Here is a 25146-nt window from a genome sequence, read left to right as displayed (position 1 = left end):
CGGCTTTATCCGCCCTGTGGTGTCTTGTGCAGCCAGTTAAGGTGCTAGGTCGTGGCTCACAAGCTGCCAGAGGCAAACCCGTAAAGCAAGCTGTATTCCCATAAAACTCAAATGTGGACACTGGAATGTGAATTTCGTATCATTTTCACATGTCCTGAAAGATTCTGCTTTTTATTTTCCTCCCTTTAAGGAGGTAAAAGCCATTTTCAGCTCGCGGGCCGTACAAAATCAGGAGATGGGGCAGATTTGGCCCACAGGCCCTCGTTTGCTGGCTTCAGCTCTTACTTAGCCGGGGAGCCGGCTGTGTCCAGGAGGGCGCTGACCCTCTCCAAAACGGAGTCAAAAGTTCTCGAATGGGAAGTGTGGACAGACATGTGGATTCAGAAAACTTCCTTGCCCTTTGAGAAAGTCCTCACCACACCTGAAAATATGAATATTAATTCATTTAGACCTTTGCAACAACCAGGACAGGGAGGAGAAAATATCCCCATTTTGGAGATGGGGAAACTAAGGCACAGGACCAAGTCCTTCATTGAAGAGCTGGGAGCCTCCCACTAACAGACTGAGGCTCAGAGCATCACCAGCAGCGCACAGCGGCTGCCTGAATTCCAAACGTGGACCAAGAGACCATGGCCCTCTCCATCACGCCTCCTGTGCTGGCTCCCCCTTCCCGCAGGATTGTCTGCATCCATCAGAACCCTTCCAGAGCTGCCCCTGTCCCCGGGAAAGCCTCATTTCTGAAAGTGGGTCAGGAATAACAAGCAGAGAATAAATGCGGGGCCCCTGGTTGACGATGATGGTGATAAATGTTGTAGCAAAGCGAAGTCTCCCCCGGAAAGTGCTGGCCGGAGGCCCTGCATATGAGCAATGAGGTGCTGGCTGGCGCTTGGGAAACGCAGAGTAAATAAAAGCCTCCATGAGAGTGAGCAGACGCTCGGAGCCCAGCACGGCCGAGCGGGGCAGGCGTCCAGACCCGCTCTGTGCCAGGCAGAACGATCACAGAGCACAATTCAGCCTCGGCCAGGCCGGCTCCGCTGCAGGATGACAGGGGTGACAAATGGGGGAGTCCTCAACCTTCCCTCATCAGACCGAGCAATTAAACCATCGGTGGCAGGCAGAGTTGTCAGGAATGTCAAAACCCAACCAATTAACAAGGGCAGCGTGGATTGATGCCTCTGCAAGCCTGCGCCAACCGCTTTGATTCATGGCCCAGATGCCAGACGGACACTCCCCCTTCGAGAGCCGCCTCGGGAAGCGGGGGCGGCGGCGGGGGGATGCTGCTGGGCGCCTGGCCCTTTCACAAAATGTAAGTGGTGGATTAAAAATAAAACTCATAGTAAACAAGCAGGACCCCACTGGCAACCAGGCTGCTCTATTCCTGACTCTTGAGGTCTGGGGTTGACAATATGCCATTGCTCACCCCAGAGCTTGGCCGGCAGATCGAGTCCTGGGACCTCCCTCCAGGGGGTGGCCGCAAAGGCCACAGTCCAGAGGTGGCCCCCACAGTGCCTCTGTGCTCCTGTCCCCCGCAACACCAGTGGCTTTGCTAATGAACATATTGGAAGTCAAACATGGATTTTCAGGGGGTGAAAACTATGACCTGCTAACTAGCTTGAGAAATGCTGAAATGGACTCTTCATTGGGGAAAGGCAAGGGACTAATACAAAGCATGTCCGCTACAGACTGAGCTGTGACCCCCCGATTCATAGGTTGAAGCCCTAACCCCCAACGTGTTGGTATTTGGAGGTGGGGCCGTTGAGATTAGGATCACTTGAGGTCATGAGGGTGGGGTCCCCAGGATGGGATCGGTGCCCTTATAAGAAGAGACAGCAAAAGCTTACTGTCCCCCTCTCTCCGCCATGAGACCAAGAAGGCAGCCATCTACAAACCAAGAAAAGGCCCCTCACCAGGGGCTGAATCTGCCAATACCTTGATTTGGGACTTCACAGCCTACAAAGCCATGAGAAATACATTTGTGCTGTGGTATTCTGTTATCGCAGCCTGAGCGGACTAGGACAACGCCACGGAGACCCACCCTGAGCACAGGCCTGGGTCCCTGGGGATTCTGACACGGCCCTTGTCCTGTCCCTGGGCTAGGAGCGTTTCAGCTGCCTGCCCTGGGATGGCTTTCTTATCTGCCTTGGGAAAGCCTTCCATGCAAGGTGAGGCCTTTGTCCAATGTCCAAGGCAGGTGCCCAGGAGGTATCTGGACCACGAAGGATCTTCAGGGGGGACCCCAGGACATGCAGCGTTCCCCACCTTGCTTAGGATAGAGCTCGGGTATTTTCCTGTTGTCTAGGGCTGGAAGGCTGGGCTGTGTCCCGGGGGGTTGGTGTGTGTTGGGGGGCTATATCCCATTTCACTAATGAGGACCTTGGGGTTGGACGTTAAATCTCTTACTAAGGACAGCGCCAAAGTTTGATTTGCTCAGTAAATTCTGTCTTTGGAAGCTCATGCCCCCCTCTAGAATCTGAAGGAAGCTGTAGTTTTTCTCCCCAGCAAAAGGCACTCATACAGGTTTGCATATGACTTCAGAGGGCTCGTAGGGGCCTGCCCCGGCCCCTCCCTAGCCGGCACCTCTGGTCTGCTATGGCCCAGTCCGGGGGAGACAAGCAGCAGCTCCGTGGCTCACCAGCCCCTCCCCGTCCACGGGCTGACAGGGCCCCCCATGAGTCAGAACAGAGCTCCCAAGGCTCTGGTGGCCAGGAAGAGAAAATCCAGTGTCTGTGAGCTTCAGCCAACAGCTGGAAAAGCCAAACTGAATTTACTTCTCCACGCAGGATCAGGTCACCCTGCAAACACGGGCACCCCCACGCTCCTGCCCCGCAGACCCTGCTAGCTGGTCTCTGCCTCCTGGAAACCCCAGGAAGCACAGTGCTCCCTCCTCCAGGAGCTCCAAACCTCCCACTCACTGCTGCCTTCCACTTTCTCAGCGTGACCCTCCCTGATGGGCACGGGGCCAGGACCTGAGGCACTGCTGAGGGTAGAGCTTACCCCGAGCGTCGCCTAGAACCTTCTGAGTCTTCCTAGTGGGACAGTGGGGCCTGCCACTTAGATGTTTGTTTAAGTCTGCAAAATGGGCCCAGTCAAACCTGCTCTATCTACCATACGAGAAGGCTGGGAGGACCAAATGAGCCCAAAGACACGAAGAGACTTAGAAAAGATAGACGTCGCCAAGAAGAATCGTGCTTTATGAGCTTTTGGATCCAGTGAGGGGAGGGTCCCCCGGAGTGACCTTGAGGATCTCTGAGGTGATCATTTCCCCACGTGGGCCAGGACTGGTGCTCACGAGGGGCCCCCGGCACGCCCCCTCCACACATGCGCACGCACACATACGCACACACGTGTACACACACACCCACCCACAAGCCTAACTACTTTCCATTTCCTGTCCTCTGCATGCTGCAAAGGCTCTCTGCTGATTGACAGGAGCACCTGTTTCCTATAAAGTCACAACAAGGAGGCCACGGGGGCAGGCACCTTCTCTGCCTGGGCCCCAGGGGCAGACCTGGAGAATCATGATCCTTGCCACCACTCAGGACTTGGGGAGGGCCAACTGGCTATACATATGAGAGCCAGGCTCCCTACCCACGTTGCCCCTCCATTCTGGCCCGGACATAGCTGCCCCACAACCTCCTGTCCCTTCCCTCCGGGGCCTTGGGAACTGTGTGCCGCCAAGCTGAAGGGCGGGGCTCTCATTCATTCAACAAACAGCTCCGGGCACCTGCTGTGTCTCAAGCTCCATGGTGGTTGCTATTTATTCTCATTGCTATTGAGAGTAGAGGTAAATTTCTATTGGGAGGCCATCTGGCAGTTTTCAAAGGGCTCACTTGTGAACTCATTCAGTCCTCAGCCTGGTTGCAGGTAGGGTGAGCTGCCCCGAGGCCATGCAGCTGGGAAGCAGCAGAGCCTGGCTTGAACCCAGGTCCCTTCCCAAGCATTCAGGGACCTCAGTCCTGTTCTTGTTAGTGCATTCCAGGATCCCTGTTTGTTATAGGCCTGTTGCCCTTAAACTGTAATCAGGAAGGACCCAGCAATATGGTGGGCTAGAAAGCCTGAATACCCTTCCACGACCGACAGCCAAAACTGCTGCACAAAATTTAACAAGCGTTGTTTAAACGTAGGCCTGTGTGTGCACACACCAAGGGAAGAGACATGGAGTGGACCACAAGCAAAGATTAGAGATTGCTAAACTCACAGGTGTGCTTGAGGTTTTGCTGGGTTTAGTGCTCAGGTTCGTGGAGGAAGTAAGACTTTGGGCCCAGAGGAGGCAATGCCAAATGTCAGAACCCTTAAGGGAGAACTAGAAAAATCTCCCCATATGCAAAATACAAGAAAGAAGTCTGGGTTTCAGCTTGGGCTCTGGGATAAAAATAAAACCAAAACAAATGAGAAAAACAATCACCTTTCAGAGTACAGAGCCAGGGGCCTCTCACAGAATTTTGGCTTGGGGTTCAAGTTTAGAAACAGGAACTCCCCAGCGAACACACTGATATGAACAGAGGACTCATGAAGGTGAATTCCTGGGGAAGCCTGGCTGAAGCAAACACAGGCCACTTGGAGGGTCAGGCCCCAGCCACAGAGATCTACAGATAGTCCTGCTCGGCACAAGCTCACAGCTCAAAACTACAAAGGCCCCAAGGAAATCATTCATCCCATCAGGAGACCCAGTGGACGTCAGGTCAGGCTCTGGACTTCAGCTACCTGAACAATCTGACGGAGATTGCAAACTACGTATACTTAGAATGCTTACAGATGGAGCCCCTATCTGGAAGGAGGGCAAAATTTATACAATGAGAGAAAGAACAATGGAGGTAATTAAAAAAAGAAAAATTAGAATTTCTTTAAAAAATACTCGTAATGGAAATTGATAACTCAACGGACTGGTTAAAAATCAAAGATATATGGGCCCGTTGGACTCCGTGCTCAGCGGGAAGTCTGCTTGAGATTCTCTCTCTCCCTCTCCCTCTGCCCCTCCTCCTGCTTGCACACTTTCAATAACTAACTAACTAACTAACTAACTAAGATCTGTAAAAAAAAAAGTCAAGGATATAATGAGGTGTGGGTATGGGGACAAAGAATGGGCAGAAGGATTGGGGGAAGGTCAAAATCGAGCAGAGAAGGAAGGGCTGGAGGGTGGTAGAAGGGAAGGAGGGGTGGGGGGAAGAGGAGAGAAGCCGGGCAAAGGCGAGCATCACACCATCAGTCAGTGCACTAGGCGGCACCAGGTGTATGGGTGGTAGTCCATAGGCTGACGGGTGGGTGAAGGCGGAGGGGTGGGTGGGTGAGCAGATGGAAGGCAGATGTGTGGCAGTGAGGGGGTGGGTGGGCGAGTGCATGGACAGCGGGTGAATACGAGCTTGGTTAGGCTGGTGGGAGATGGCTGGATGAGTAACATGGCTGGGAGGGTGGGTACAGAGAGATGGTTGGGGGGTATGGGGATGGGTAGTGGGTGGGGGGATAGCGAATGGCAGATTGGGTAGTTCAGTGGGGAGACAGATGGGGAGTGGGTAGGAGGGCGAGCAGGTGGATGCGTGGTGGTGGCCGGTGGGTGACCGGGTGTTGGGTGGATGCACAGTAGATGGCGAGTACGGGGCGGGGGTAGATGTTTAGGGAGCGAACGTGTAGCTGCATGGGTAAACAGTGGCGGATAACTGGATGCAGGGGCGAAGCTAGAGCCCACCCCACCTCACGCACCTGGGCTTTGGCCTTCACCGCACCGTACTCGGCCTTCATCCTCTTCTGGGCATCTTCGTCCACACTGGGGTCCCCGATCCTGTTGAACAGGGAGGCCGCCTCCTCCAGCAGCCGGTCCAGGAGCACGGCCTGGTTGCCCACATTGTGCAGCAGCACCTGGGCGTGGCTCAGCTGCCACTGCTTCTCCTTCAGGCCCACCTGCAGCTCCACGGGGGCCTCCAGCACCACCATCATCTTCTGGAACCAGCGGTAGAACTCATCTCGAGCCAGCAGGTACTCGCTCCAGTGTAGCCACACCCACTCGATGCGGCTGCAGACAGAGAGCATGGGGCCATGATCCCCCGTGTCTAACAGTGTCCAGAGCGCAGGAGTATCTGGGGGCTTGTCCCCGGCTCAGAGGGGCAGAAGGCTGGGGGCCTGTGTGTGGGTTCCAGAGGTGCCATGAGCTCGCTGCCTCTCCCTGCCTCCTCGCCCACCTCAGTTTCCCCGTCTGTAACATGGAGATGGCCCTGCCATCCAGCCCACATCAAACCACTTTGGAATTCTAGCAGACACCACTGGGCCAAGTCACCCCAGCCCTCAACATTCTGGTTTCATAAAGATGAAGGGGACGCTGGCGGCTCCCGTGTACTGAGGGCCTACTGTGCCTTGCCCTTGACATTTGTTATCCTCTTCCATCTTCTCGACCACCTTCAAGGAACACTTGATGACATCCCTTATCCAGATGAGGAGCCTGGCGCTCAGAGAGGTCAAGTAACTTTCCCAAGATCGCACAGCAAGTAGCCAGCACAGCAAGGGGCAATCTCAGGTCTGTCTAACCCCCATCCCTCCTTGGCTCCCAGGTCTAGGCAGAGATCTAGCCTGAATTGCTGGCAAGGCAATTTTCACTCCAGAGCCACTCTGCCATTCTGCTGGAGGACGAACACATGGCAAGTTACTAAGAACTAATTGTTGGCAAAACACGAGGGGGCTCCCACTGCCTATTATCATCATTAAGCTTGATTATAATTAGAAAGAGGCAGGCGGCGCTGGCCAAAATCCCAAGAGAACATCCTGTTCCCGGCGATCCCAGGACTGGAGAAATGTCCCTTGGGCAGAGGCCCCAGGACAGTGTGGTGGCGGCCAAGGAGGGTCCCCAGCAGCTGCAAAGGCCTGCCAGGGTCCCCAGCCACCCTACCTGTGACAGTGAGTCATGTAGGTGACCGTCTCCTCCCATTGGGCTTTGATGTCCTTAAGCTGGGCCAGGATCTCGGGCTTCTGGTCCTCACGGCAGCACGCCAGGAGGGTTTCGGCCACCCGCAGCACCAGGTCCACCTTCACGCGCCCCTCCGGCTCTAGCTGGCATAGTTTCTGTCGTGGACACAAAAGCCAGTTTCCAGGGGTCAGACAAAATACAAGCGGGCAGAGCCTTGGCAAGACAGTGGCATGTTGGCAAGAGCCAGGACTTGGAGGCCAGAGGGGCTGGGGTTCTCATCGGGGCCCCTGCATCCTTCTCCCGTGACTGTGGGCAGCCAGCTAACGGCCCTGAGGTTGGAAGCAGGGGGCCTCGGAGACGAGCGCACCACCACAGAGCTGATGATGTAACTTCCTTCCCTTCCCTACTTGGCCACTTCCAGCTCTGTGAACTCAGACAGGTTGCATTATTAGCAGCCTGGCACCCTGGACTTGGTTTTCTCATTTGTAAAATGGGATCATTCATAGTACCTAGCTCCCAGATTTTTTTTTTTTTTTCAGTATGAAATGAGAAAATGCAAGGTGCATGTCACGGTGTGTGGGGCTGTGAGAATCTGCCTCGCAGGTCTACTGACGGGAGTGGGCTTGACCCAGGGCCCCTCGGCTGCTCCCTCCAGTGACCAAGCAGAAACACCAAGGCAGACCTGTTCCTATGGGCTTTTGGGCTCCTCTGATGGGTTACTGGTCCAGGAGGCTCCACGGCCTGGCCAGACTCCCTTAGAACCAACCCCAGTCCCAGACACTCCCTGATCTCCTAGACTGGGGGGTCGGACCTGTATCAGACTGACCTCAACCCCCCAGCCTCATGGGGCTCCCAAATCATTTTCTCTCACAGACATTTCCCTATCAAACATCTTGAGATTTTTTTAAAAAAAATTTTTTTAAGTTAAATTCAACTTAAGGAACATATAGTGTATTATTAGTTTCAAAGGTAGAGTTTAGTGATTCATCAGTTGCATATAACACCTAGTGCTCATTGCATCACGTGCCCTCCTTAATGCCCATCACCCGGTTACCCCATCCCCCCACCCACCTCCCCTCCCGCAACCCTCAGTTTGTTTCCTATGATTAAGAGTCGCTCATGGTTTGTCTCCCTCTGTTTTCTTCTTATTTTATTTTTCCTTCCCTTCCCCTATGTTCACCTGTTTTGTTTCTTAAATTCCACATATGAGTGAGATCATATGATAATTGTCTTTCTCTGATTGACTTATTTCGCTTAGCATAATACCCTCTAGTTCCATCCACGTTGTTGCAAATGGCAAGATTTCATTTTTTTGATGGCTGAGTAATATTCCATTGCATATATATATATATACCACATCTTCTTTATCCATTCATCTGTCGATGGACACTGGGCTCTTTCCATAGTTCGGCTATTGTGGACATTGCTGCTATAAACATTGGGGTGTACGTACCCCTTCTGATCACTACATTTGTATCTTTGGGGTAAATACCTAGTAGTGCAATTGCTGGGTCGTAGGGTAGCTCTATTTTTGACTTTTTGAGGAACCTCCATACTGTTTTCCAGAGTGGCTGCACCAGCTTGCATTCCCACCAACAGTGTAAGAGGCTTCCCTTTTCTCTGCATCCCTGCCAACATGTGTCGTTTCCTGACTTGCTCATTTTAGCCATTCTGACAGGTTTGAGGTGGTATCTCACTGTGGTTTTGATTTGTATTTCCCTGATGCCAAGTGATGTTGAGCATTTTTTCATGTGTCTGTTGGCCGTTTGTATGTCTTCTTTGGAGAAGTGTCTGGGCATGTCTTCTGCCCATTTCTTGACTGGATTTTCTATTTTTTTGGGTGCTGAGTTTGATAAGTTCTTTTAGATTTTGGATACCAGTCCTTTATCTGATAAGACATTTGCAAATATCTTCTCTTATTCTGTAGGTTGTCTTTTAGTCTTGTTGACTGTTTCCTTTGCTGTGCAGAAGATTTTTATCTTGATGAAGTCCCAATAGTTCAGTTCTGCCTTTGTTTCTCTTGCCTCTGGAGACGTGTCTGGCAAGAAGTTGAGCGGCTGAGGTTGAAGAGGTTGCTGCCTGTGTTCTCCTTTAGGATTTTGATGGATTCCTGTCTCACATTTAGGTCTTTCATCCATTTTGAGTCTGTTTTTGTGTGTGGTGTAAGGAAATGGTCCAGTTTCATTCTTCTGCATGTGGCTGTCCAATTTTCCCAGCACCATTTATTGACGAGACTGTCTTTTTTCCATTGCATATTTTTTCCTGATTTGTCAAAGATTAGTTGACCATAGAGTTGAGGGTCCATTTCTGGGCTCTCTATTCTGTTCCATTGATCTATGCGTCTGTTTTTGAGCCAGTACCAGGCTGTCTTGATGATGACAGCTTCGTAATAGAGCTGGAAGTCCGGAATTGTGATGCCGCCGGCTTTGCTTTTCTTTTTCAACATTCCTCTGGCTATTTGGGGTCTTTTCTCGTCCCATACACCTTTTAGGATTGTTTGTTCCAGCTCTGTGAAAAAATGATGATGGTATTTTGATAGGGATTGCCTTGGTAGCATCGACATTTTAACAATATTTATTCTTCCAACCCATGAGCATGGAATGTTTTTCTATTTCTTTGTGTCTTCCTCAATTTCTTTCATAAGTGTTCTATAGGTTTTTAGAGTACACATCCTTTACCTCTTTGGTTAGGCTTATTCCTAGATATCTTATGGTTTTTGGTGCATTGCATGTAATGGGATCCATATAATTTGGTGCAATGCATATAAATGGGATCAATTCCTTGATTTCTCTTTCTTCTGCTTCATTGTTAGTATACAGAAATGCAACTGACTTCTGTGCATTGATTTTATATCTTGCGACTTTGCTGAATTCCTGTAGCAGTTCTAGCAATTTTTTTGCTGGAGGCTTTCGGGTTTTCTACATAGAGTATCATGTCATCTGCAAAGAGTGAAAGAGTGATTTCTTCTTTGCCAATTTGGCGCCTTTTGTTTCTTTTTGTTGTCTGATGCTGAGGCTAGGACTTCCAGTACTAAAACATCTTGAGCTTTTAATCTCATCTTGGCACTGGCCTCTTGGAGGACCCAGACTAATACACCATGTCTAGCAACTAGTACGCCTCTGATTAACATCAGCTCTTCTCCTTATTGATTGGTATTATTTACTTTTTTGGCCACTAAAGCGTGGTCTCTGCAGTAAAAGTACAACTGGATTCCAATGCCAAAGCCACTTCTTCCTACCTGCGTGACCTTCATCATGGTACTTAGATTCTCCAGGCCTGTGAAATGTGGGCCTTACGCCACCCAGGGTCATGGTCACATTCCCTGATGCAGGGAGAGCTCCGGGGCACAACGCCTGGCCACGTTCCACTGTCAGCCACTAAATAACTGTCCACTGTTAGTACTGTCTTTTCCCACCTTTGATCCCTGTTCACTGACAGCACATTTGCTTACAGCTCAAGCTCTGTTGCCCAGCCTGTCTCCCTGGGGGCTGGCAGCCAGCCTTCTCAGTATGAAATCCCAGGGGGCTGGCCGTCTCTGACCCTTCTCTGTGGTTGGCACCGGGACCGGCTGGGGGGAGCCAAACGGTTGAGCTATGATGTAGATCCTTTTCCAACATGTGCAAATGGGCAGTGGTGTCAATCCTTGTCACCTCACAGGAGAATGGTTACCGATGATGGTGGTGATGATGATGTTAGAGAGGGGCTTCCCCTCCTCCCTGTGTTATCAAAGAGAGACATTAAACAAGCTCCTTCCACAGGCTGTCTCTGTGGTCGATGAGTGTGGGGGTGGGGGGACGGGGAGAGTGGAGAGCAGGGAGCTACCCCAAGATGGGGAGAGAGGTTTTGTTTCCTTTTGGGCCCGGCCAAGCAGTGGGATAGAGCAGGGCCCCAGAGGGTCATGGCTGCAGCAAGAACCCAACAGAGACACCGAGTCCCGCTCAGCAGCAGGGAGTGATGTGGAAGACAAAGATACTCTAGTGATTAGCGTGGACCAAAGATCCAAGGGCCCCTGCGGAATGTTCTGGGCCGAACAAGACTACCCACCCCCTGCACAGAACATTTCACATCACTCAGGAGCAGGGGTCCCACAGTGAGGCTCGGGATTTCTTACCATCCCATGAGCTTTAATCTGATGAAGGACCTGAGATTTCTGACCCCCGGCGTCGAGGAGTAGACAGAATGTGCACACCCCAAGCTCACAAGAGAGGTGCCACGGTAACAACAGTTTTATAGAAGAGGGCACTGGGAACCCACAGAAACCTGGAGCTTTGGGGGACAGTTCTCTGCAGCGGTTGGAGCGGCCTTCTCATACCTGCTGCCCAAATGAGGCTCCATCAGAATCTAGCTCCATAAACCCAGGGAGCCAACAGCTGTGGGGGAAGACGCTGAGCTCAGTCTCTCCGTCACCCCCAGAGACAGCAAACCAGCCAGGCCTGGAAAGTCCCCTTGAGGACAACGGCCCTTTTCCCACAGCCTAGTGTCCTGACTGTGTGACCTCCTCTAGGCCTCTGGCCCTTTGCTCTCCTGCCTCCCCTGCTCAGACAGGTGCAGGCTGGATAGAGGGGACATGGCAGACCCCCCGATCCACTACCCTTTGCAGGGGAGTGAGTCTGTGGCTTCCCTACCAAAGAGAGGAGGGCCAGGCCCAAAGGCGGACAGAACACCAAGCCCCTCCTGGCCCAAAGCAGAAACCTCTGCCCCCAAACCAAAATACCAACCAATGGGATATTCGCTGTCGGTCTGGGGCCAGGAGGCTGGGCCTAAGCTTTCAAGAAGAAAATTCCACTTTTCTTCACTGCTGTCATGATTACGCTCTCTCGCTGTGCGAGGTTCTTTTATAGCTGATGGAGGGCAAGATCCAGGAGTGCTTGGCAAGAGGGACTAGCCAGCTGGGAAGGGGTACTTGACCTGCAGCCACAGAATGATCCTGCTTGGAAGGAGCCAGTGAGGGCCACATTCAGGTGGGGGTTGGATGGAGGGAAAACCGCAGGGGAGAGAAGAACAACTAAATCAGGAAGGCTGGAGGAATGGGGTTAGTCAGAGCTTTCCCCAGTGCAGCCAAGATGAGGCAGGAACTGTGCTGGGTACTATGCTCAGTACTATGCTGGGTACTATGCTCAGTACTATGCTGGGCACTATGTGCAGTACTGTGCTGGGTACCGAGTTGGGCACTGTGCTGGGTACTATACTGGGCATTGTGCTGGGCACTGTGTTGAGTACTATGTTTGGTATTGAGCTGGGCACCGTGCTGGGTGTATGCTCAGTACTGTGCTGAGTACTATGTGCAGTAGTGTGCTGGGTATTATGCTGTGCACTGTAGTGGGTACTATGCTGGACAGTGTGTTGAGTACTATGGTACTGAGTTGGGCACTGTGCTGGGTACTATGCTCAGTACTATGCAGGGTGTGGAATTGAGCACAGTGCTGGGTACTGTGCTGTACTATTCTGGGTACAATGCTAGGTACCATACGGGGTACTATTCTCAGTACTCTGCCGGGGACTGTGTTGGGCCCTGGGGTCCAGGATGAACAAGTAAGGCCTGGCGCTTGCAGGCTGTGGTGGGGTCTGCAGCCGAGAGCACAGAGGACTGCAAACGGGCCACAGACACCGCAAAGTAATGATTGGAGCTCTAAGGAGGGATGTGGGGAAACCCAGGGAGGCTTTGTGAGGAGGGGGCGCTGGCACCAACTTTTAGGGACGTGGCAGCATCTGCAACGGGGGCTTGAGCAGAGGCAGAGAAGCACGATGTGTCCGGCACTTGGAAGCCAAGTCCTAGGAAATGCAGCCTGTCTCGGACCGCAGAGGGGGCGCCTGGAAGCCAGCTAGGAAGCAGCCCGGCGGAGGCAAGGCCCCGAGTGCAGGGCCATGGAGGCTGGGAACCAGAGGGCAAAGAGATGAGGTGCCGGGACCTGGGGGACCAGCTCCTGGAGACTCGGGCACAGGCGGCGAGGGTCGGCATGCACCTATCCCTGCATCGAAACCACGAGAAACCACCTCAGCCACTGGGCCAGCTCTGCCAGGGGGGCCTGCTGTTGGCCAAGGGCCCCAGTAAGTCATTCGCCTCCACGTTCCGTCCCTCCCGCCGGGTGGCTACCTCCACGCCCACCTCCACCCCAACAAGCTGAAGCTCCAGGTGCTCCAGAAACTCTCCCGAGGCGCCACGGCCACGCGGGGATTCGAACCCCAGCCTGCCAGAGCCCTATTTCCCAGAGCAACACTCTCTCCAGTCTCCCTTCCCAGAAGGCTTCCACTACCCCGAGGGTCCTTGAGCTGCACAAGGGGGAGAGGGCTCTTCCCGCACTTTGCAGGAGGGCGCAGGACTTGCTCCTGGCCACACAGCTATGAGGCATCCCAGCCGGATTGGAACTCACGTCCTGGCTGCTCTAGCAAACAATTACCAGGAACGCGCATCACTGAGCTGGTGGGGCGGGGGGCGCCCATAAGGGAGACGCCCAGGCCCCAGAGAGGGGTCCCATGGATTGGAGAGGTGGAAAAGTCCCTAGCTGCTCCCTTCACCAGATGGCAAGAGCGAAAGGTTTTCTTTCTTATTGCGAAACTGGTTTTGAAATGTCAAAGCCCAGAAAAGAGCATGCCTGAGCCCTGTGGGAGAGCCAGCAGTGAAGGACCCAGGACAGGACGCCTCCGCCTAGGCTCCAAGTCAAGCCCCTGGGCCGGGCAAGGGCTCTTCCTAAGGACCACCCTCGCCTCGGAGGAGGGTAATGACCTGCTGGTGTAAGGGTCCGAGGTCCAAAGGCCCTGAGAGAGTGAGTACATATGCAGGGCTGTGGTGCTCCAAGACGGAGAGCATCAGGAGCTGGGGCACGATGAGGGGCGGGGGGCAGTGCTTCATTTCACAAGCACACCCACACCCACACTCAATAAAGGGCATTCCAAGTAGAGGCAAGAGCATAGGCCAGAGGCCTGCTGAGAGGACAGCTAGGCCATCTACCAACAGGAGAGGACTTGTGCTTGCTGGTGGTGGGGGGTGGGGGACAGTGCTGGAACAGCTGAGGCCGGAAAACAGGGTTGTGTAGGGTGTGGCAGACTTTGACACCAGGTGAAGTTTGGTTTTCCTTTGGTGGGCAATGGGGAGCCATAGAAGGTTTTAGAGGAGGAGAATAAGATCGATAACATCAGGACACCCTTGTGTGCTGTGGATTATGTGCATACCTGTCCCCCTTTATGTAGTGAGCCCTGGAGTAAGGTGGACCTTGCCTGCCTCCACTGCCCCAGGCCCCCGCGTGGGGATGGCCAGTGACGCTCTGGACTCAGCCCTGGGTTCAAGCCCTGACAAGATCAATTTCTGGAGTTTTGGCTCATCACTGTGTCTAGGAATCACATTTTGTTATTGAAAAGTAGGGACAATAAAACCACATTCACAGGGCTTTTGTAAAATTAAACATGAAAGCGGAAAGGGCAGCGCCGAGCACGTAACAGGTGTCGAATGAACGTCGGGTCCCCTCTCTCGGTGATCTGGGAGGACTAATCATTGCATAAATGCCTCCTGGTAGCAATAATAATGCTGCTGATGAGAAAGGCCAAGTCTGACATGGGAAGGGGCTTCGGGCTGCCAACTCCTCTCCAATGGGAGAATCCTTTAACTCCTGACCATCCGAATTTCCAATCCATCATCCCCCTGTTGCAGAACAGATGTCCAAGCCCCCTGGCTTGCTGTTCCAGGCTGTCACCCTCTGACCCCTAACCACCTCTCTGGCCCTGCCCCCTGCTTCTGCCTGATGCTCGGTGCTACCCCATCACTAGCCTTGTTGGGGCTCCAACCATGTGCTTTGGGCTCTGCCCACCTCCAGGCCTTTCCTACACTGCTCCCTCTGCCTGGAGGCCCCTCCTCCCCATCCTCACCCCTGCATCCCCCCATCTGACTACCTCCTCTGTATTTGAGCTTCAACAGTAAAGTCACTTGTCCCCAGAGGCCTCCCTTGATCTCCCAGGCTGGGGGACGTGACCTCCTCGGGGTTCTCCAAGAGCCCTGGGTTCTCTGCTCACTTCACTGTCCAATTGGGAAGCCTCTGATCACATGACTTAAAAGTCTTCCCGCCTTTCTGCTATGATGGTCACTTGGTGGGGAGACTTTAACCAGCCCCATCAAGCACTTGTTCTTGGTTGTCCTAGGAGGACACATGGCCCAGGATGGTGAGTGCTCAGATGGCGCTCCACCAGGAGGCAGGCGACATTCGCCACTGGGAGAGGCAGGGCCCTCCACGCCTACCTTGCAGGAGCAGGGCTGTATTTAATTAAGGTGTGTGTCGGGAGCAACCTGAGGTCAGGGGACAGGAATGAACCGATTACCTGGGGGTCCCAAGGTCATGGTCCGAGGCCTGACACAGGGGAGGCTAGTGAAAAATGTGATTCCACCAGAGTGGAGGCATGAGAAGCACCATTCTGAGATAATTAGCAGCATCCCCTTCTAGAAGGGAAGTAAATGGAAGACCAACAGGGTCAAATGACTTGCAGGGACTCACACAGCCAGCAAGCAGCAGAGCTGGGATTTGAACCCAAGATGTCCTGACTCCATAGCCTGTCCTCACTCAAATCCAGTGAGCTGTTCTATTAAACAGAATGTCCAAGAAACCAGAACGCATGCTCTCTGCCCCGCCAGGCACAGTTTTATTGTGAATACCTGTCTCTGGTCATTGAGGAGCACATGACCCTGTAGGGAAGCAGAAAGCTCATCTGACAAGGACTCAGAAGATTCAAATTCCAGGAACATCCCAATGGATGTGACCCAAGAAATGCATCAGTCCTGGCTTTGCTCACAGATGGGAAACAGAGGCCCAGAAAGGGGTAGGGACTTGGCCAAGGTCACACAGCACTTTAGCATCCTCATGGAGACTATAACCCAGGTCTCTGATTCATGCCCGGGTTCTTCCCCCTTGTCCCCTGGCCTGGAGCAGATGTCCTTGGATGGGGGCCCCATAACGCCAGGCCCTGGGCACCAGCTCTTCTAGTAGGCCTAGCACCACAGGCCCTGAGCCCTGCCTTGTGGGGAGCAAGGCCAGACCCTGGCCCTGGGGTCACTTCTCACTGGGCAGAACCCCTTCTCCACCCTCCTGAAGGCCGAACTGGACCCACCCAGACCTGGCAGGGACCTTAGGCTCAGGGATGCAGGGAAGCAGGAAGACACTGGGGACCCACCTGGCCGCGTGGTGCCTCTGCCGGGACAGAAGAACCAGACGGCCACTGAGAAAGTGTGGTCCTAGGACCAGCAGCAGCGCATCACCCGGAGCATGTTAGCGATGCCATGATGGGGCCCACTCTGACCTCCTGGATCAGAATCTGCACTCAAACCCAAATCCACAGGAGATGCCAACACATCAAAGTTTGAGACACACCCCTTCCATTTAACAGCCTGGAAACCTGAGGCCTGAAGGGGGAGCGACATGGCCGAGGCCACGGGGCTACGGAAGCCATGGAAGCCATGGAAGCCACGGCCTCTGCATACCTCGGTCTCCCGCAGCCTGGCCTCCAGGGCTGCCCGGGGCCCCTGGGTGTTGTCGTTGATCTGCAGTCGCTCCTGCACGGCCTTCATCCACGCCCGGGCGTCCTCCACGCTCCTGTCGAAGCCCTCCTGGGGTGGCTGAGTCATGGCAGCTGCAGGGGCTGAAGGTAGGACCACATGAGATCAGGCCAGCAGGCGAGAACATAGGGCGGCATGGGGGGTGGGGGAGGCGGGGACCGACGCTGGGGACAGACCCACACCCCACCAGCGCCCCTCCTGGTGCTCCCACTCGGCTACACAGTCCTCCAAAGGACCACGGAGAACAGGTCTCTCCTGTGGCTGAGCAGGGAGAGCTGGTCCAGGGCGCTGGGCTGGCAAGGATTCTCTCCGGCCTCTCAGCTTCCCTGCTTCCCACTCACCCTACCTGGGGACTCAGGACCAACCCTCTTCTGTCTGTGTGGGTTGAAGCGCCTCCAAAAGAGAATCCCAAAACACATACAATCTGAGATGTCCGTGATGCATAATGATTCATGATCTGAATGGATCAAGAAGCCTCAACTGAAGAAATAATTTTTGGCATCGGCCAAGCGGAGTCCAGCCCCAGCACCTCACCTGAATATTACGATCTCAGGGCTGTGGACGGCCAGGTTAGCAGCGGTCTTGTTGCTAGTTTGCCACCAACTTGGGTCCACGGCGGACAATCACTGGTGTCTTCCACTGAGCCACAGACCACCTAGCTTGTGGCAGCCATGGACAATCAACTGACCTTGCACTTGAGATAAGCCCCACCTGCTCTGCCACCTTCGGGGAAGCCCTCCTGCTGGCCTGGATCCCCCAGAGAAACCAGCCCTCCTCTATGCTGCCCTCCACTCCCTCGCCCTTACCTTTTAGCCGCAGACACAGTGGCTCAGATTTTCGCCCATAACTTTCTTAGAATCCCATTAAGCCCAGGCAGAACTATTCTGTATTCCAGTTCTAGTTGTCTCCTTATAGCAGTGATAACCGACTTTGGATTAAAGTTATTTATATCTGCATCTTATGTGAAGGGATTGTGTATAGCTTATCCTCAACCTGCCATAACGCCTTGCCCAGAGTCAGCCCTCCGCTGTGGAAACATCCCAGAATTGCTATAAAGTTTAATGCACCAAAAAACGAATGTAGCATTGGTTAAAATGGCAAACAAAGCAAAACTAGAAACAACCAAAATGCCCAATGGTGGGAGATTAGTTAAGGGAAGTATGGTACACTGCATTTCGGGATATTATGCAGCCCACAAAAAGTATGCTTAAAATGAGTGGGTGATGGAGAATTCTTATAATGATACCAAAATATTAGGCAAAATTGTATATTTAGTAGTTACAACTCTACACTAAAAGCAAACAAAACCACAAAAAACTACACTCCTAAGGAAAAGTTGGGCAGTCTTGCCCTGACATGTCCACTTGACTGACTGCAGGGGGCGTGGCCCGAAGTGGCTCGAGCCACATCCCACGTGACCTCAGGCTGCTCTTCCTGGCACTGTGGCCTTGGAGGCCACTTGGTTAAAGATGATTTGCCTGTGGATGGTGGAAACACACAGTCGGAAGCTTTCGCTTCCTTATTTTTCCACAGGCTCTCTGGGAATTTTCTAGGAAGAGCAACCATCACTTTAAAAATAAAAATTAAATTAAAAAAAAAAAACTGGTTTGTTGGCCCTTTCTTCTTTTTCTTTTTTTAAAGATTTTATTTATTTATTTGACAGAGAGAGACATAGTGAGAGAAGGAACACAAGCAGGGGGAGTGGGAGAGAGAGAAGTAGGGTTCCTGCGGAGCAGGGAGCCCGATGCGGGGCTCGATCCCAGGACCCTGGGACCATGACATGAGCGGAAGGCAGACGCTTAACGACTGAGCCTCCCAGGCGCCCCAGGCCCTTTCTTCTTGATCATCAGCTGGTGGTTCAACAAGCATTGACTGAGGACCTGGGGCTCTGAGGCCCCCACCAGGGCCGGCACAGGGTGGGCTCTGCCCCCAGATTGCAGGGAACGGATGCTGTCTGCAAGGGGGACCTGGGCCTGCAAATCAGAGCTCAGTCGCCCACCCTGTTGTTTTCCTTTCAGAGCTGTTTTGATTTTTTTTTTTTTTTTTAAGATTTTTTTCTTTATTTGACACAGAGAGAGAGAGAGACATGGCGAGAGACGGAACACAAGCAGGGGGGAGTGGGAGAGGGAGAAGCAGGCTTCCTGCGGAGCAGGGAGCCCGATGCGGGGCTTGATCCCAGGACCCTGGGATCATGACCTGAGCCGAAGGCAGATGCCCAATGACTGAGCCACCCAGGCAATTTTTTTTTTTTCTAACAATTTAATATGTTCCCTGAAGCCACTCCCTGTCTTTGAGTGCTCCATTTGTAAAGCACATTAGAATGTGCGGGCGTTTAAATTGGTTCATTGTGTCTTTAATCTCCCGTCTAGTGTGGGACTTGATTGGCTTCCAAAAGCTCGGCTTTTACGTAACTTTACAAAGCAAGGCATGGGAGGGACAGAAAGGAGTCTCCCAGAGTTTCTGAAGGCAGGACAGCGAGGAAGCACTGTCTTAATTGCCAAAAGGCCAAGAGAGGCTTGGGAGAGCCCTCCTGGCGGCAAATGCCCAAGGCCTGTGAGGCAGGGCGGTCTGCAGACCCCAAGGTACACTAAATGGGACATGTGGGGTCCAGCGGGGTGGGGCAGGGCTCCGCCAAGGGGCCTCACTAAGCTGGGCTCAGTGAGCCTGCAGGCAGAGTCCAGGAGACCAGGGCATCTAGGCCCGTTCTGCCAACCATTTCGTTCCCAGTCAGTGACACACACGCTCCCAGCTAGGCCTGTCTCAAGAAGCTCACAGGAGAGGGGCACCTGGGTGGCTCAGTGGGTTAAGCGGCTGCCTTCAACTCAGGTCATGATCTCAGGGTCCTGGGATCGAGCCCCACGTCAGGCTCCCTGCTCAGTGGGGAGCCTGCTTTTCCCTCTTCCCCCCTGCTTGTGCTCGCTTGCTCTCTCTCTCAAATAAAGTTAAAAAAAAAAATTTTTTTTTTTAATTAAAAAAGAAGCTCACGGGAGAGAAGCTGAACCCTGAACACGCGTGGGCCGCAGATGGATGAGCTCATGCCAGGGTGGGGGTTTTGAGGGAAGCGGGACAGCTTTTAACTTCTGTGGACTTTCTCTGAATAAAGGCTTGAAATGCCAATAATAAAATGCAAAGAATTACAAAGGAAACCAATCATATGAAAACATAGTTATCGGGGGACCTGGGTGGCTCAGTCAGCTGAATGTCTGACTCTTGGTTTCAGTTCAGGTCATGATCTCAGGGTCGTGAGATCGAACCCCGAGTCGGGCTCTGTGCTCAGAGGAGAGCGTGCTTGAGATTCTCTCTCTTCCTCTCCCTCTGCCCCTCCCCCTGCTCTTGCTCTCTAAATAAATAAATAGATAAATAAATAAATCTTTAAAAAAAACCAGTTATCAAAAGACTAAATTAATGAGATACACATGCACGCACACACACTTTTTTATTAACACATTAAATCACAAGCGCTAACAATGGCGCTGATCACTCTCTTAATTTTGAAGCAGTGACGGGCAGGAAGGACATTTCAAGATACCTACAACCGCAATGCAGCACAAAAATATCGATGACAAAGTTACCAGCACTGGTAACGGAGAGGGGGCTTTGCTTTGGTTCTGCCTCCGGCATGAAGTGCAGGAACCGCCACCTGCTAGAGGTTAGCAGCAATAAGACTCCAGTTTCCCATCCAAGTTTTGGCCCCTAAATGCCCCCAGGAGCTCCCTCTCAGTACCCAGACCTTGGGGGGTGGGGGGTATTCCTGCTCTACACCTTCTCACAGCCAGCAGGAAGGAGAGCCTGTTTTGTGATGCAAGGTTGAAAGTTTTTAGTTAAAAATCAAATGGGCAGCTCAAGAAAAGCCCATCCACCATTGATTTAAGGACCAGGAAGGCATCCCTCACTGCAAGCTTAGTGGGAATCTCATGGACTTCCCTTTGTGGAAGCCAGGGGCAGAGGTGCAGCTCTGGAGTGGGGAGGGGGTAGGGACAGACCCACGTGAGCTTTAAGAGGCAATGGCCATAGAGCCGCAAAGGAGGGCTTGGCACCTGGTCTGGAGCAGGTGGGCTGGGTGGGAGGTGCTGCTCCCTGAGGGCAGTGGGGAGGCTCTTGCAGGGAGGGGGCGGGGGGATGGTGAGGCTGGAGCATGGGAACAGGGAGGAGGTGACCAGAGGAAGCTGGGCTGGGGGCAGGAGTGGAGGGTAGGGGGTGGGGTGCAAGGGCCAGATCAGAGGCTCCGGAGCCATGTCCAGGCCCTTGGGGGACAACAGCCAGCAAGGGTTCATGTGGGGGGGACACGACTATTTCTGAGCTTCCGGCAGGTGACCCTGGCCAGGGAGGGTAGAGGGGGGACGCCCTCACAGGGGGTGGGCGGGTAGAGGGGGGACGCCCTCACAGGGGGTGGGCGGAGGCTGGGGGTCAGGGCGGAGAGGGGCAGCTGCAGGAGGGCCCCTGAGGGAAGGCTGCCTGCCGGAGGAAAGAGAGCGAAAGCAAACTGCCCTGGCTTCCAGCGTCCTGTGTGGTTACAAACGACAGCCGGAAGAGAAATGACATTTTGGCCTTGACGACACACAAGCCGGGCCAGGGCTTGGGAATAAAGCCGAGTCAGGACAGATCATGTGCTCAGATGGAACCCGGGGCAAAAGCCGTAAGTCTGGGAGGCCAACACATTTGGAGGAGACTGGCAAGACTCGTGGGATCAAAAGGGGGGAGCGTAACTAGAGCTGAGGGGGCAGGCACAGGGCAAAGCGAGGGGCCGAAACATGGTCAGTAAGTGTGCGGTGGGTAGAGGGTGCTGGAAACGGGATGTAGCCCAAAGGGAAGAGAAGGGCACGAACAGGGCTGCCGTGATAAACGGCCTACACCGCGCTAGGCACTTGGCCTCGAGGCCCCAGGGGCCCCCCGACCTGAGAGGGAGGTGACACAGGGGACGGCAGAGGTAGAAGCCCGGCTTCCCCTCGTGCTTGCACTGCGGCTGCTGGGTGGTGGGGGGAGCTCAGCCCAGCCTCCTCCTCTCCACCAGCACCTTCCTCTTAGAACGTTGTGGGGACTCATCAGGAAAGCAGGGGCTCAGAGGCCAGGGCTGCCCCCACCTTCTCCACTCGCAGATAAGAACACTGAGACTAGGACGTCTGGGGAGCTCAGTTGGTGAAGCGTCTGCCTTCAGCTCAGGTCATGATCCCAGGGTCCTGGGATCGAGTCCCGCATCGGGCTCCCTGTTCATCGGGGAGTCTCCTTCTCCCTCTGCTGCTCCCCCTGCTTGTGCTCTCTCTCTGACAAATAAATAAAATCTTTGGGGAAAAAAACAAAAACAAACAAACACGGAGACTAGACACAGACCCACGGCTTCGGCACTGAGATTTGAACCTCCTTCTGTCAGATTCCGTAGTCTATGCTTGTCTCACGGACCACACCACCTCCAAAACCCAGTCTAACTCCCTGCCCCCTGGGGCATCTGACAGAAGTGACCCAGGGCAGGCAGTGACCCCATATTGGACAGGATCCAACCAGGTGGGCCGAATCCACTCAGTCCGGCCGCAAACCTCGGGGGCCTGCCAATGCAGGGGTGCGGCAGCCGAGAAGCTGCCAGGAGACAAGAGGGAGCCTGGAGACCGGCCACTTTTGCCACTAAACTGGAGGGACGAAGGGCTGGGAGCCACTGAGCAGCAGAAGCCGGGTACTGCACCAATAAAACTGCCTGATACTGACTGTCCACCGGGGCTCAAAACCCTATCTCCTGAAGGGTAAGTGGGCCCAGACCCCTCCTTCCCCTTCCTGGGACCCGCAGAGTTGAGGCTGTAGGGCGGAGGCCCCGACTAGGCTCTGTGGTGCCACGGGTAAGGGGCAGACACCGTAAGGACCAGGCTGGGACAGTCCCCTGCCTCAATCCCTCCAACACATTCTCTGGGAATGCGCAAACACTAGAATACAGCTTGCCATTTGGTGATCCAGACGCCGTAAGCATCCTGCTTCGGACCTAACCAGATTCCATTAGGGAACGCCGTACAACATGACACCCAACGAACCCCTCCCATGCAGAGAGAGGGGCAAAGTCAGGTTCACAGAGTGGCTGTTATGTGGCTGGACTTATTAGATGGAAACAGACTCAGAAAGGCAAATAAGCCTGCCAAAGGTGGCGGATGCAGGATTAAGGATAATAATCGTAATAGGCAACAAGTATCTGGCACTCTGTGTGTGCCTGACTCTAGGATGAAGGGCTTATGGCTATTAACTCATTTATCCTACAAAGCCCCGGTGAGAGACTTGTTAGTTATTGCTGAGAAAACTGAGGATCAGTGATACTAAGAACGTTGCCCAAAGTCAGAGGGATGTTAAGTAGAAGGTGCAGGACTTGCCTTTGCTCTTTAAACACCATGGTTCTATGCAGCTTCCACGCCCTTGCCTGTGTCCCCTGAAGCCCCACTGAGGGCTGCCCACGCAGTGCAGGGAGCCTGGGGCAACCAGCCCTCTGCGGATCATCTCTGATGAACATCTAAGCTCCAAGAAGGCCACTCCAGGGGGAAATCCGGGCCTCTGCTCAGAGATCTGGCCCCTGCTGCCAGGCAGCCTTGGTCAAGCAGTGCCTGGCCACTGGCATTCCTTCTGGAGCCTAGAAGCCTTCAGCATGCAGACCTGAGTAACCCCTGGCCCCTGTGGCAGGCCCTGCAGGCAGGGACAGCCCACGCCTGCTCCACGGGCCTGGCCAGGGGCCCCCGCCGCACGCTGACCCAGAGCCCGGGGAACGGGGTGCGCGCCCCTTCTGTGACTCGCCTGGCTTCCCCGTGACTCATTCCTGCCCTGCCACAGTTTCCATCCTTACTCATTCCCGCTGCTCTGTGGACGCAGATGGAATTTCAGGAACGGAGCAGGCAGCTGGTTTTAATCCCAAAGCTTATTTCAAGTGGATTCTGGGAACACACTCTTTTGTTTACGTCCAGCCGACAATGATGTGGCCCGGCCACCGTTCAGGGCGTCGTTCAGAGCCCCGGGATGTTCCTGGGGGGTTCTCTCCTGCCTGGCGTGCGCAGAAGGTGATTCTGAGAGCAAAGCGTGAAGAGCGGGGACAGAAGTGTTGCACCGTCTTATTTCATCTTTCAACAGCCTCCAAGGGGGCTGAATCCAGAGCTGGGAACCTATGCTGGGCTTTTTCCTGTCTCAGAGGGAAGCACAGGCTCAGAGAGGCGAAGGGACGGCCCCAAAGCCACACAGACGACAGGCCGCCGCAACCCACCCTCTGCCCGCCGCCTCGAAAATGCTGACACCGGAAACCCCGGATCGTGCCAGGGTCGTGGGGTCCACTTTACAATTCCAGCCACAAAGGGGATGGGCCAGCGACGGCCTTCACAGCAAGGACTCTGAGAGCGATTTTCGAACAGCCGCCCATCACGGATAAATGGTAGCTGGCGGTGAACACCGTTCTCTGGCCCAGCTCCCGCCCCAGACACTGACTCTAAAACAGCATTTCCGAGTCCTCTCAACGGACTAAAGCCAAGCTCTCCATCAGATGGCACGGCCCGGAGGACGCCAAGATTTCTACCCACGGTCTAAGCATGGTCAAAGGTCAAATACAAATATCTGGGAGGGGAGAGAATGCACGGGGCAACTCAGAGAGAAGGAAAGGGGGTGTGGGCAGAATGCATCCCTGGGGCAGGGCAGGTGGCTCCAAGGTGTGGGTTCACAGCTCCTGGGCACAGGTGTGCTTGGCTCCGGCTGCCGGGGGAGGGGGGGTACCAATCAGAGGCCTCGAAGGGGAGGGCTCCTTGTAGGGATCTTGAGGGGGGGCGGTCCTGACAGGCACCCTGTCCCCAGCGTCATGGTCGGCTGCTGGCGGTGTGGGCAGGGCGGTCAGAAGACAAGGAGGCAGGGATTGGCCAACAGATGCAGGTCAGAGAGCGCTGGGCAGTGCATCCAAGTACCAGTCCGACCTGGCTGGGACACAGAGCCTCAGACCACAGGCACGAGGTCGCTCGGGCCAGTCAACGTGGTCCTCGTGGCTTCTGATTCAGAAGAGAGCGTTAAGTGGGGGTTGGCTTTTCACACCGCAGGCCGTGACTCAATCCCATGCTCCGGCGGTAAAAACACCACTCACACTCCCAAGAACCCCATGGATGACATCTCCCAAGGCTCTGACCCAGGAGGACAGTGCTCCTTCTGGCCTGCAGCAAGGCCAGCCCCAGGTGCTGCCCCAGCCTCCAAGGCCCCTGCCTGAGAAGAGCTGGCCCAACGGGATGGAAGCCAGGATGGGATGTTAGCCCTTTGTCCCTGCACCTGCCCTGACTTCCCTTCCCAAGGGATCTGTGACAGCCTTGCCGTGACAGATGTCCCCATGCTCCTCCTCCAGGCCTCTTACTGGCCCTGCAAAGCCGAGGCGCAAGTCAGGTCCCCAGGGCCTCACGCCTTCTCTCAGGGAGGAATCTTCCCCGGAGAGGGGCAATTCCCACAGTCATCCCCGAACCCACCAGACCTGCCTGACCTTCTGCAGCACCTCCCCCAGAACTGGCACCCCCTCCCTGCACTGTCTGGACTGATAACACCGTACGTAGCCCATGGGAGGAAGTCTGGCCACAGCGACGACGCACGCCTTGCCCCCCGCTTCTGGCAGCTCCCTGATGGAATAAGGTGATGGCAAACCTCTAAAGGAAAAATCATAGCTGCATATAACACAGTCTCAGAACCCACTCTTAGCAACACGGACTTTAGAAATGAGAGCTTTCTGCTAGGTGAAAATTTC

At 54.1% G+C, this 25146-nt stretch overlaps 1 protein-coding gene across 6 annotated transcripts in view; it reads right to left on the bottom strand.

Moving 5' to 3' along the window:
• SYNE3 (spectrin repeat containing nuclear envelope family member 3) overlaps nt 1-25146 on the bottom strand; it is a 103781-nt gene that overhangs the window by 55158 nt on the left and 23477 nt on the right. For all 6 annotated transcript variants that reach the window (XR_014148305.1, XR_014148307.1, XR_014148308.1 and 3 more), the window contains exons 2-4: nt 16353-16510; nt 6875-7047; nt 5698-6007 (exon numbers count right to left, since the gene is read on the bottom strand). Coding sequence is in view for 2 of the 6 variants with exons in the window: in XM_081829987.1 (XP_081686113.1) it covers nt 5698-6007; nt 6875-7047; nt 16353-16496 (627 nt within the window). In the remaining 4 variants the exon portion in view is untranslated. The remainder of the gene's footprint in view (nt 1-5697; nt 6008-6874; nt 7048-16352; nt 16511-25146) is intronic.

Source organism: Leptonychotes weddellii, chromosome 9, assembly GCF_054177405.1.
Source record: "Leptonychotes weddellii isolate Sample4059 chromosome 9, ASM5417740v2, whole genome shotgun sequence".
Lineage (NCBI taxonomy): Eukaryota > Metazoa > Chordata > Mammalia > Carnivora > Phocidae > Leptonychotes > Leptonychotes weddellii.
Note: the sequence above shows the minus strand (reverse complement) of the source record. Positions and strands in the feature narration are given on the sequence as shown.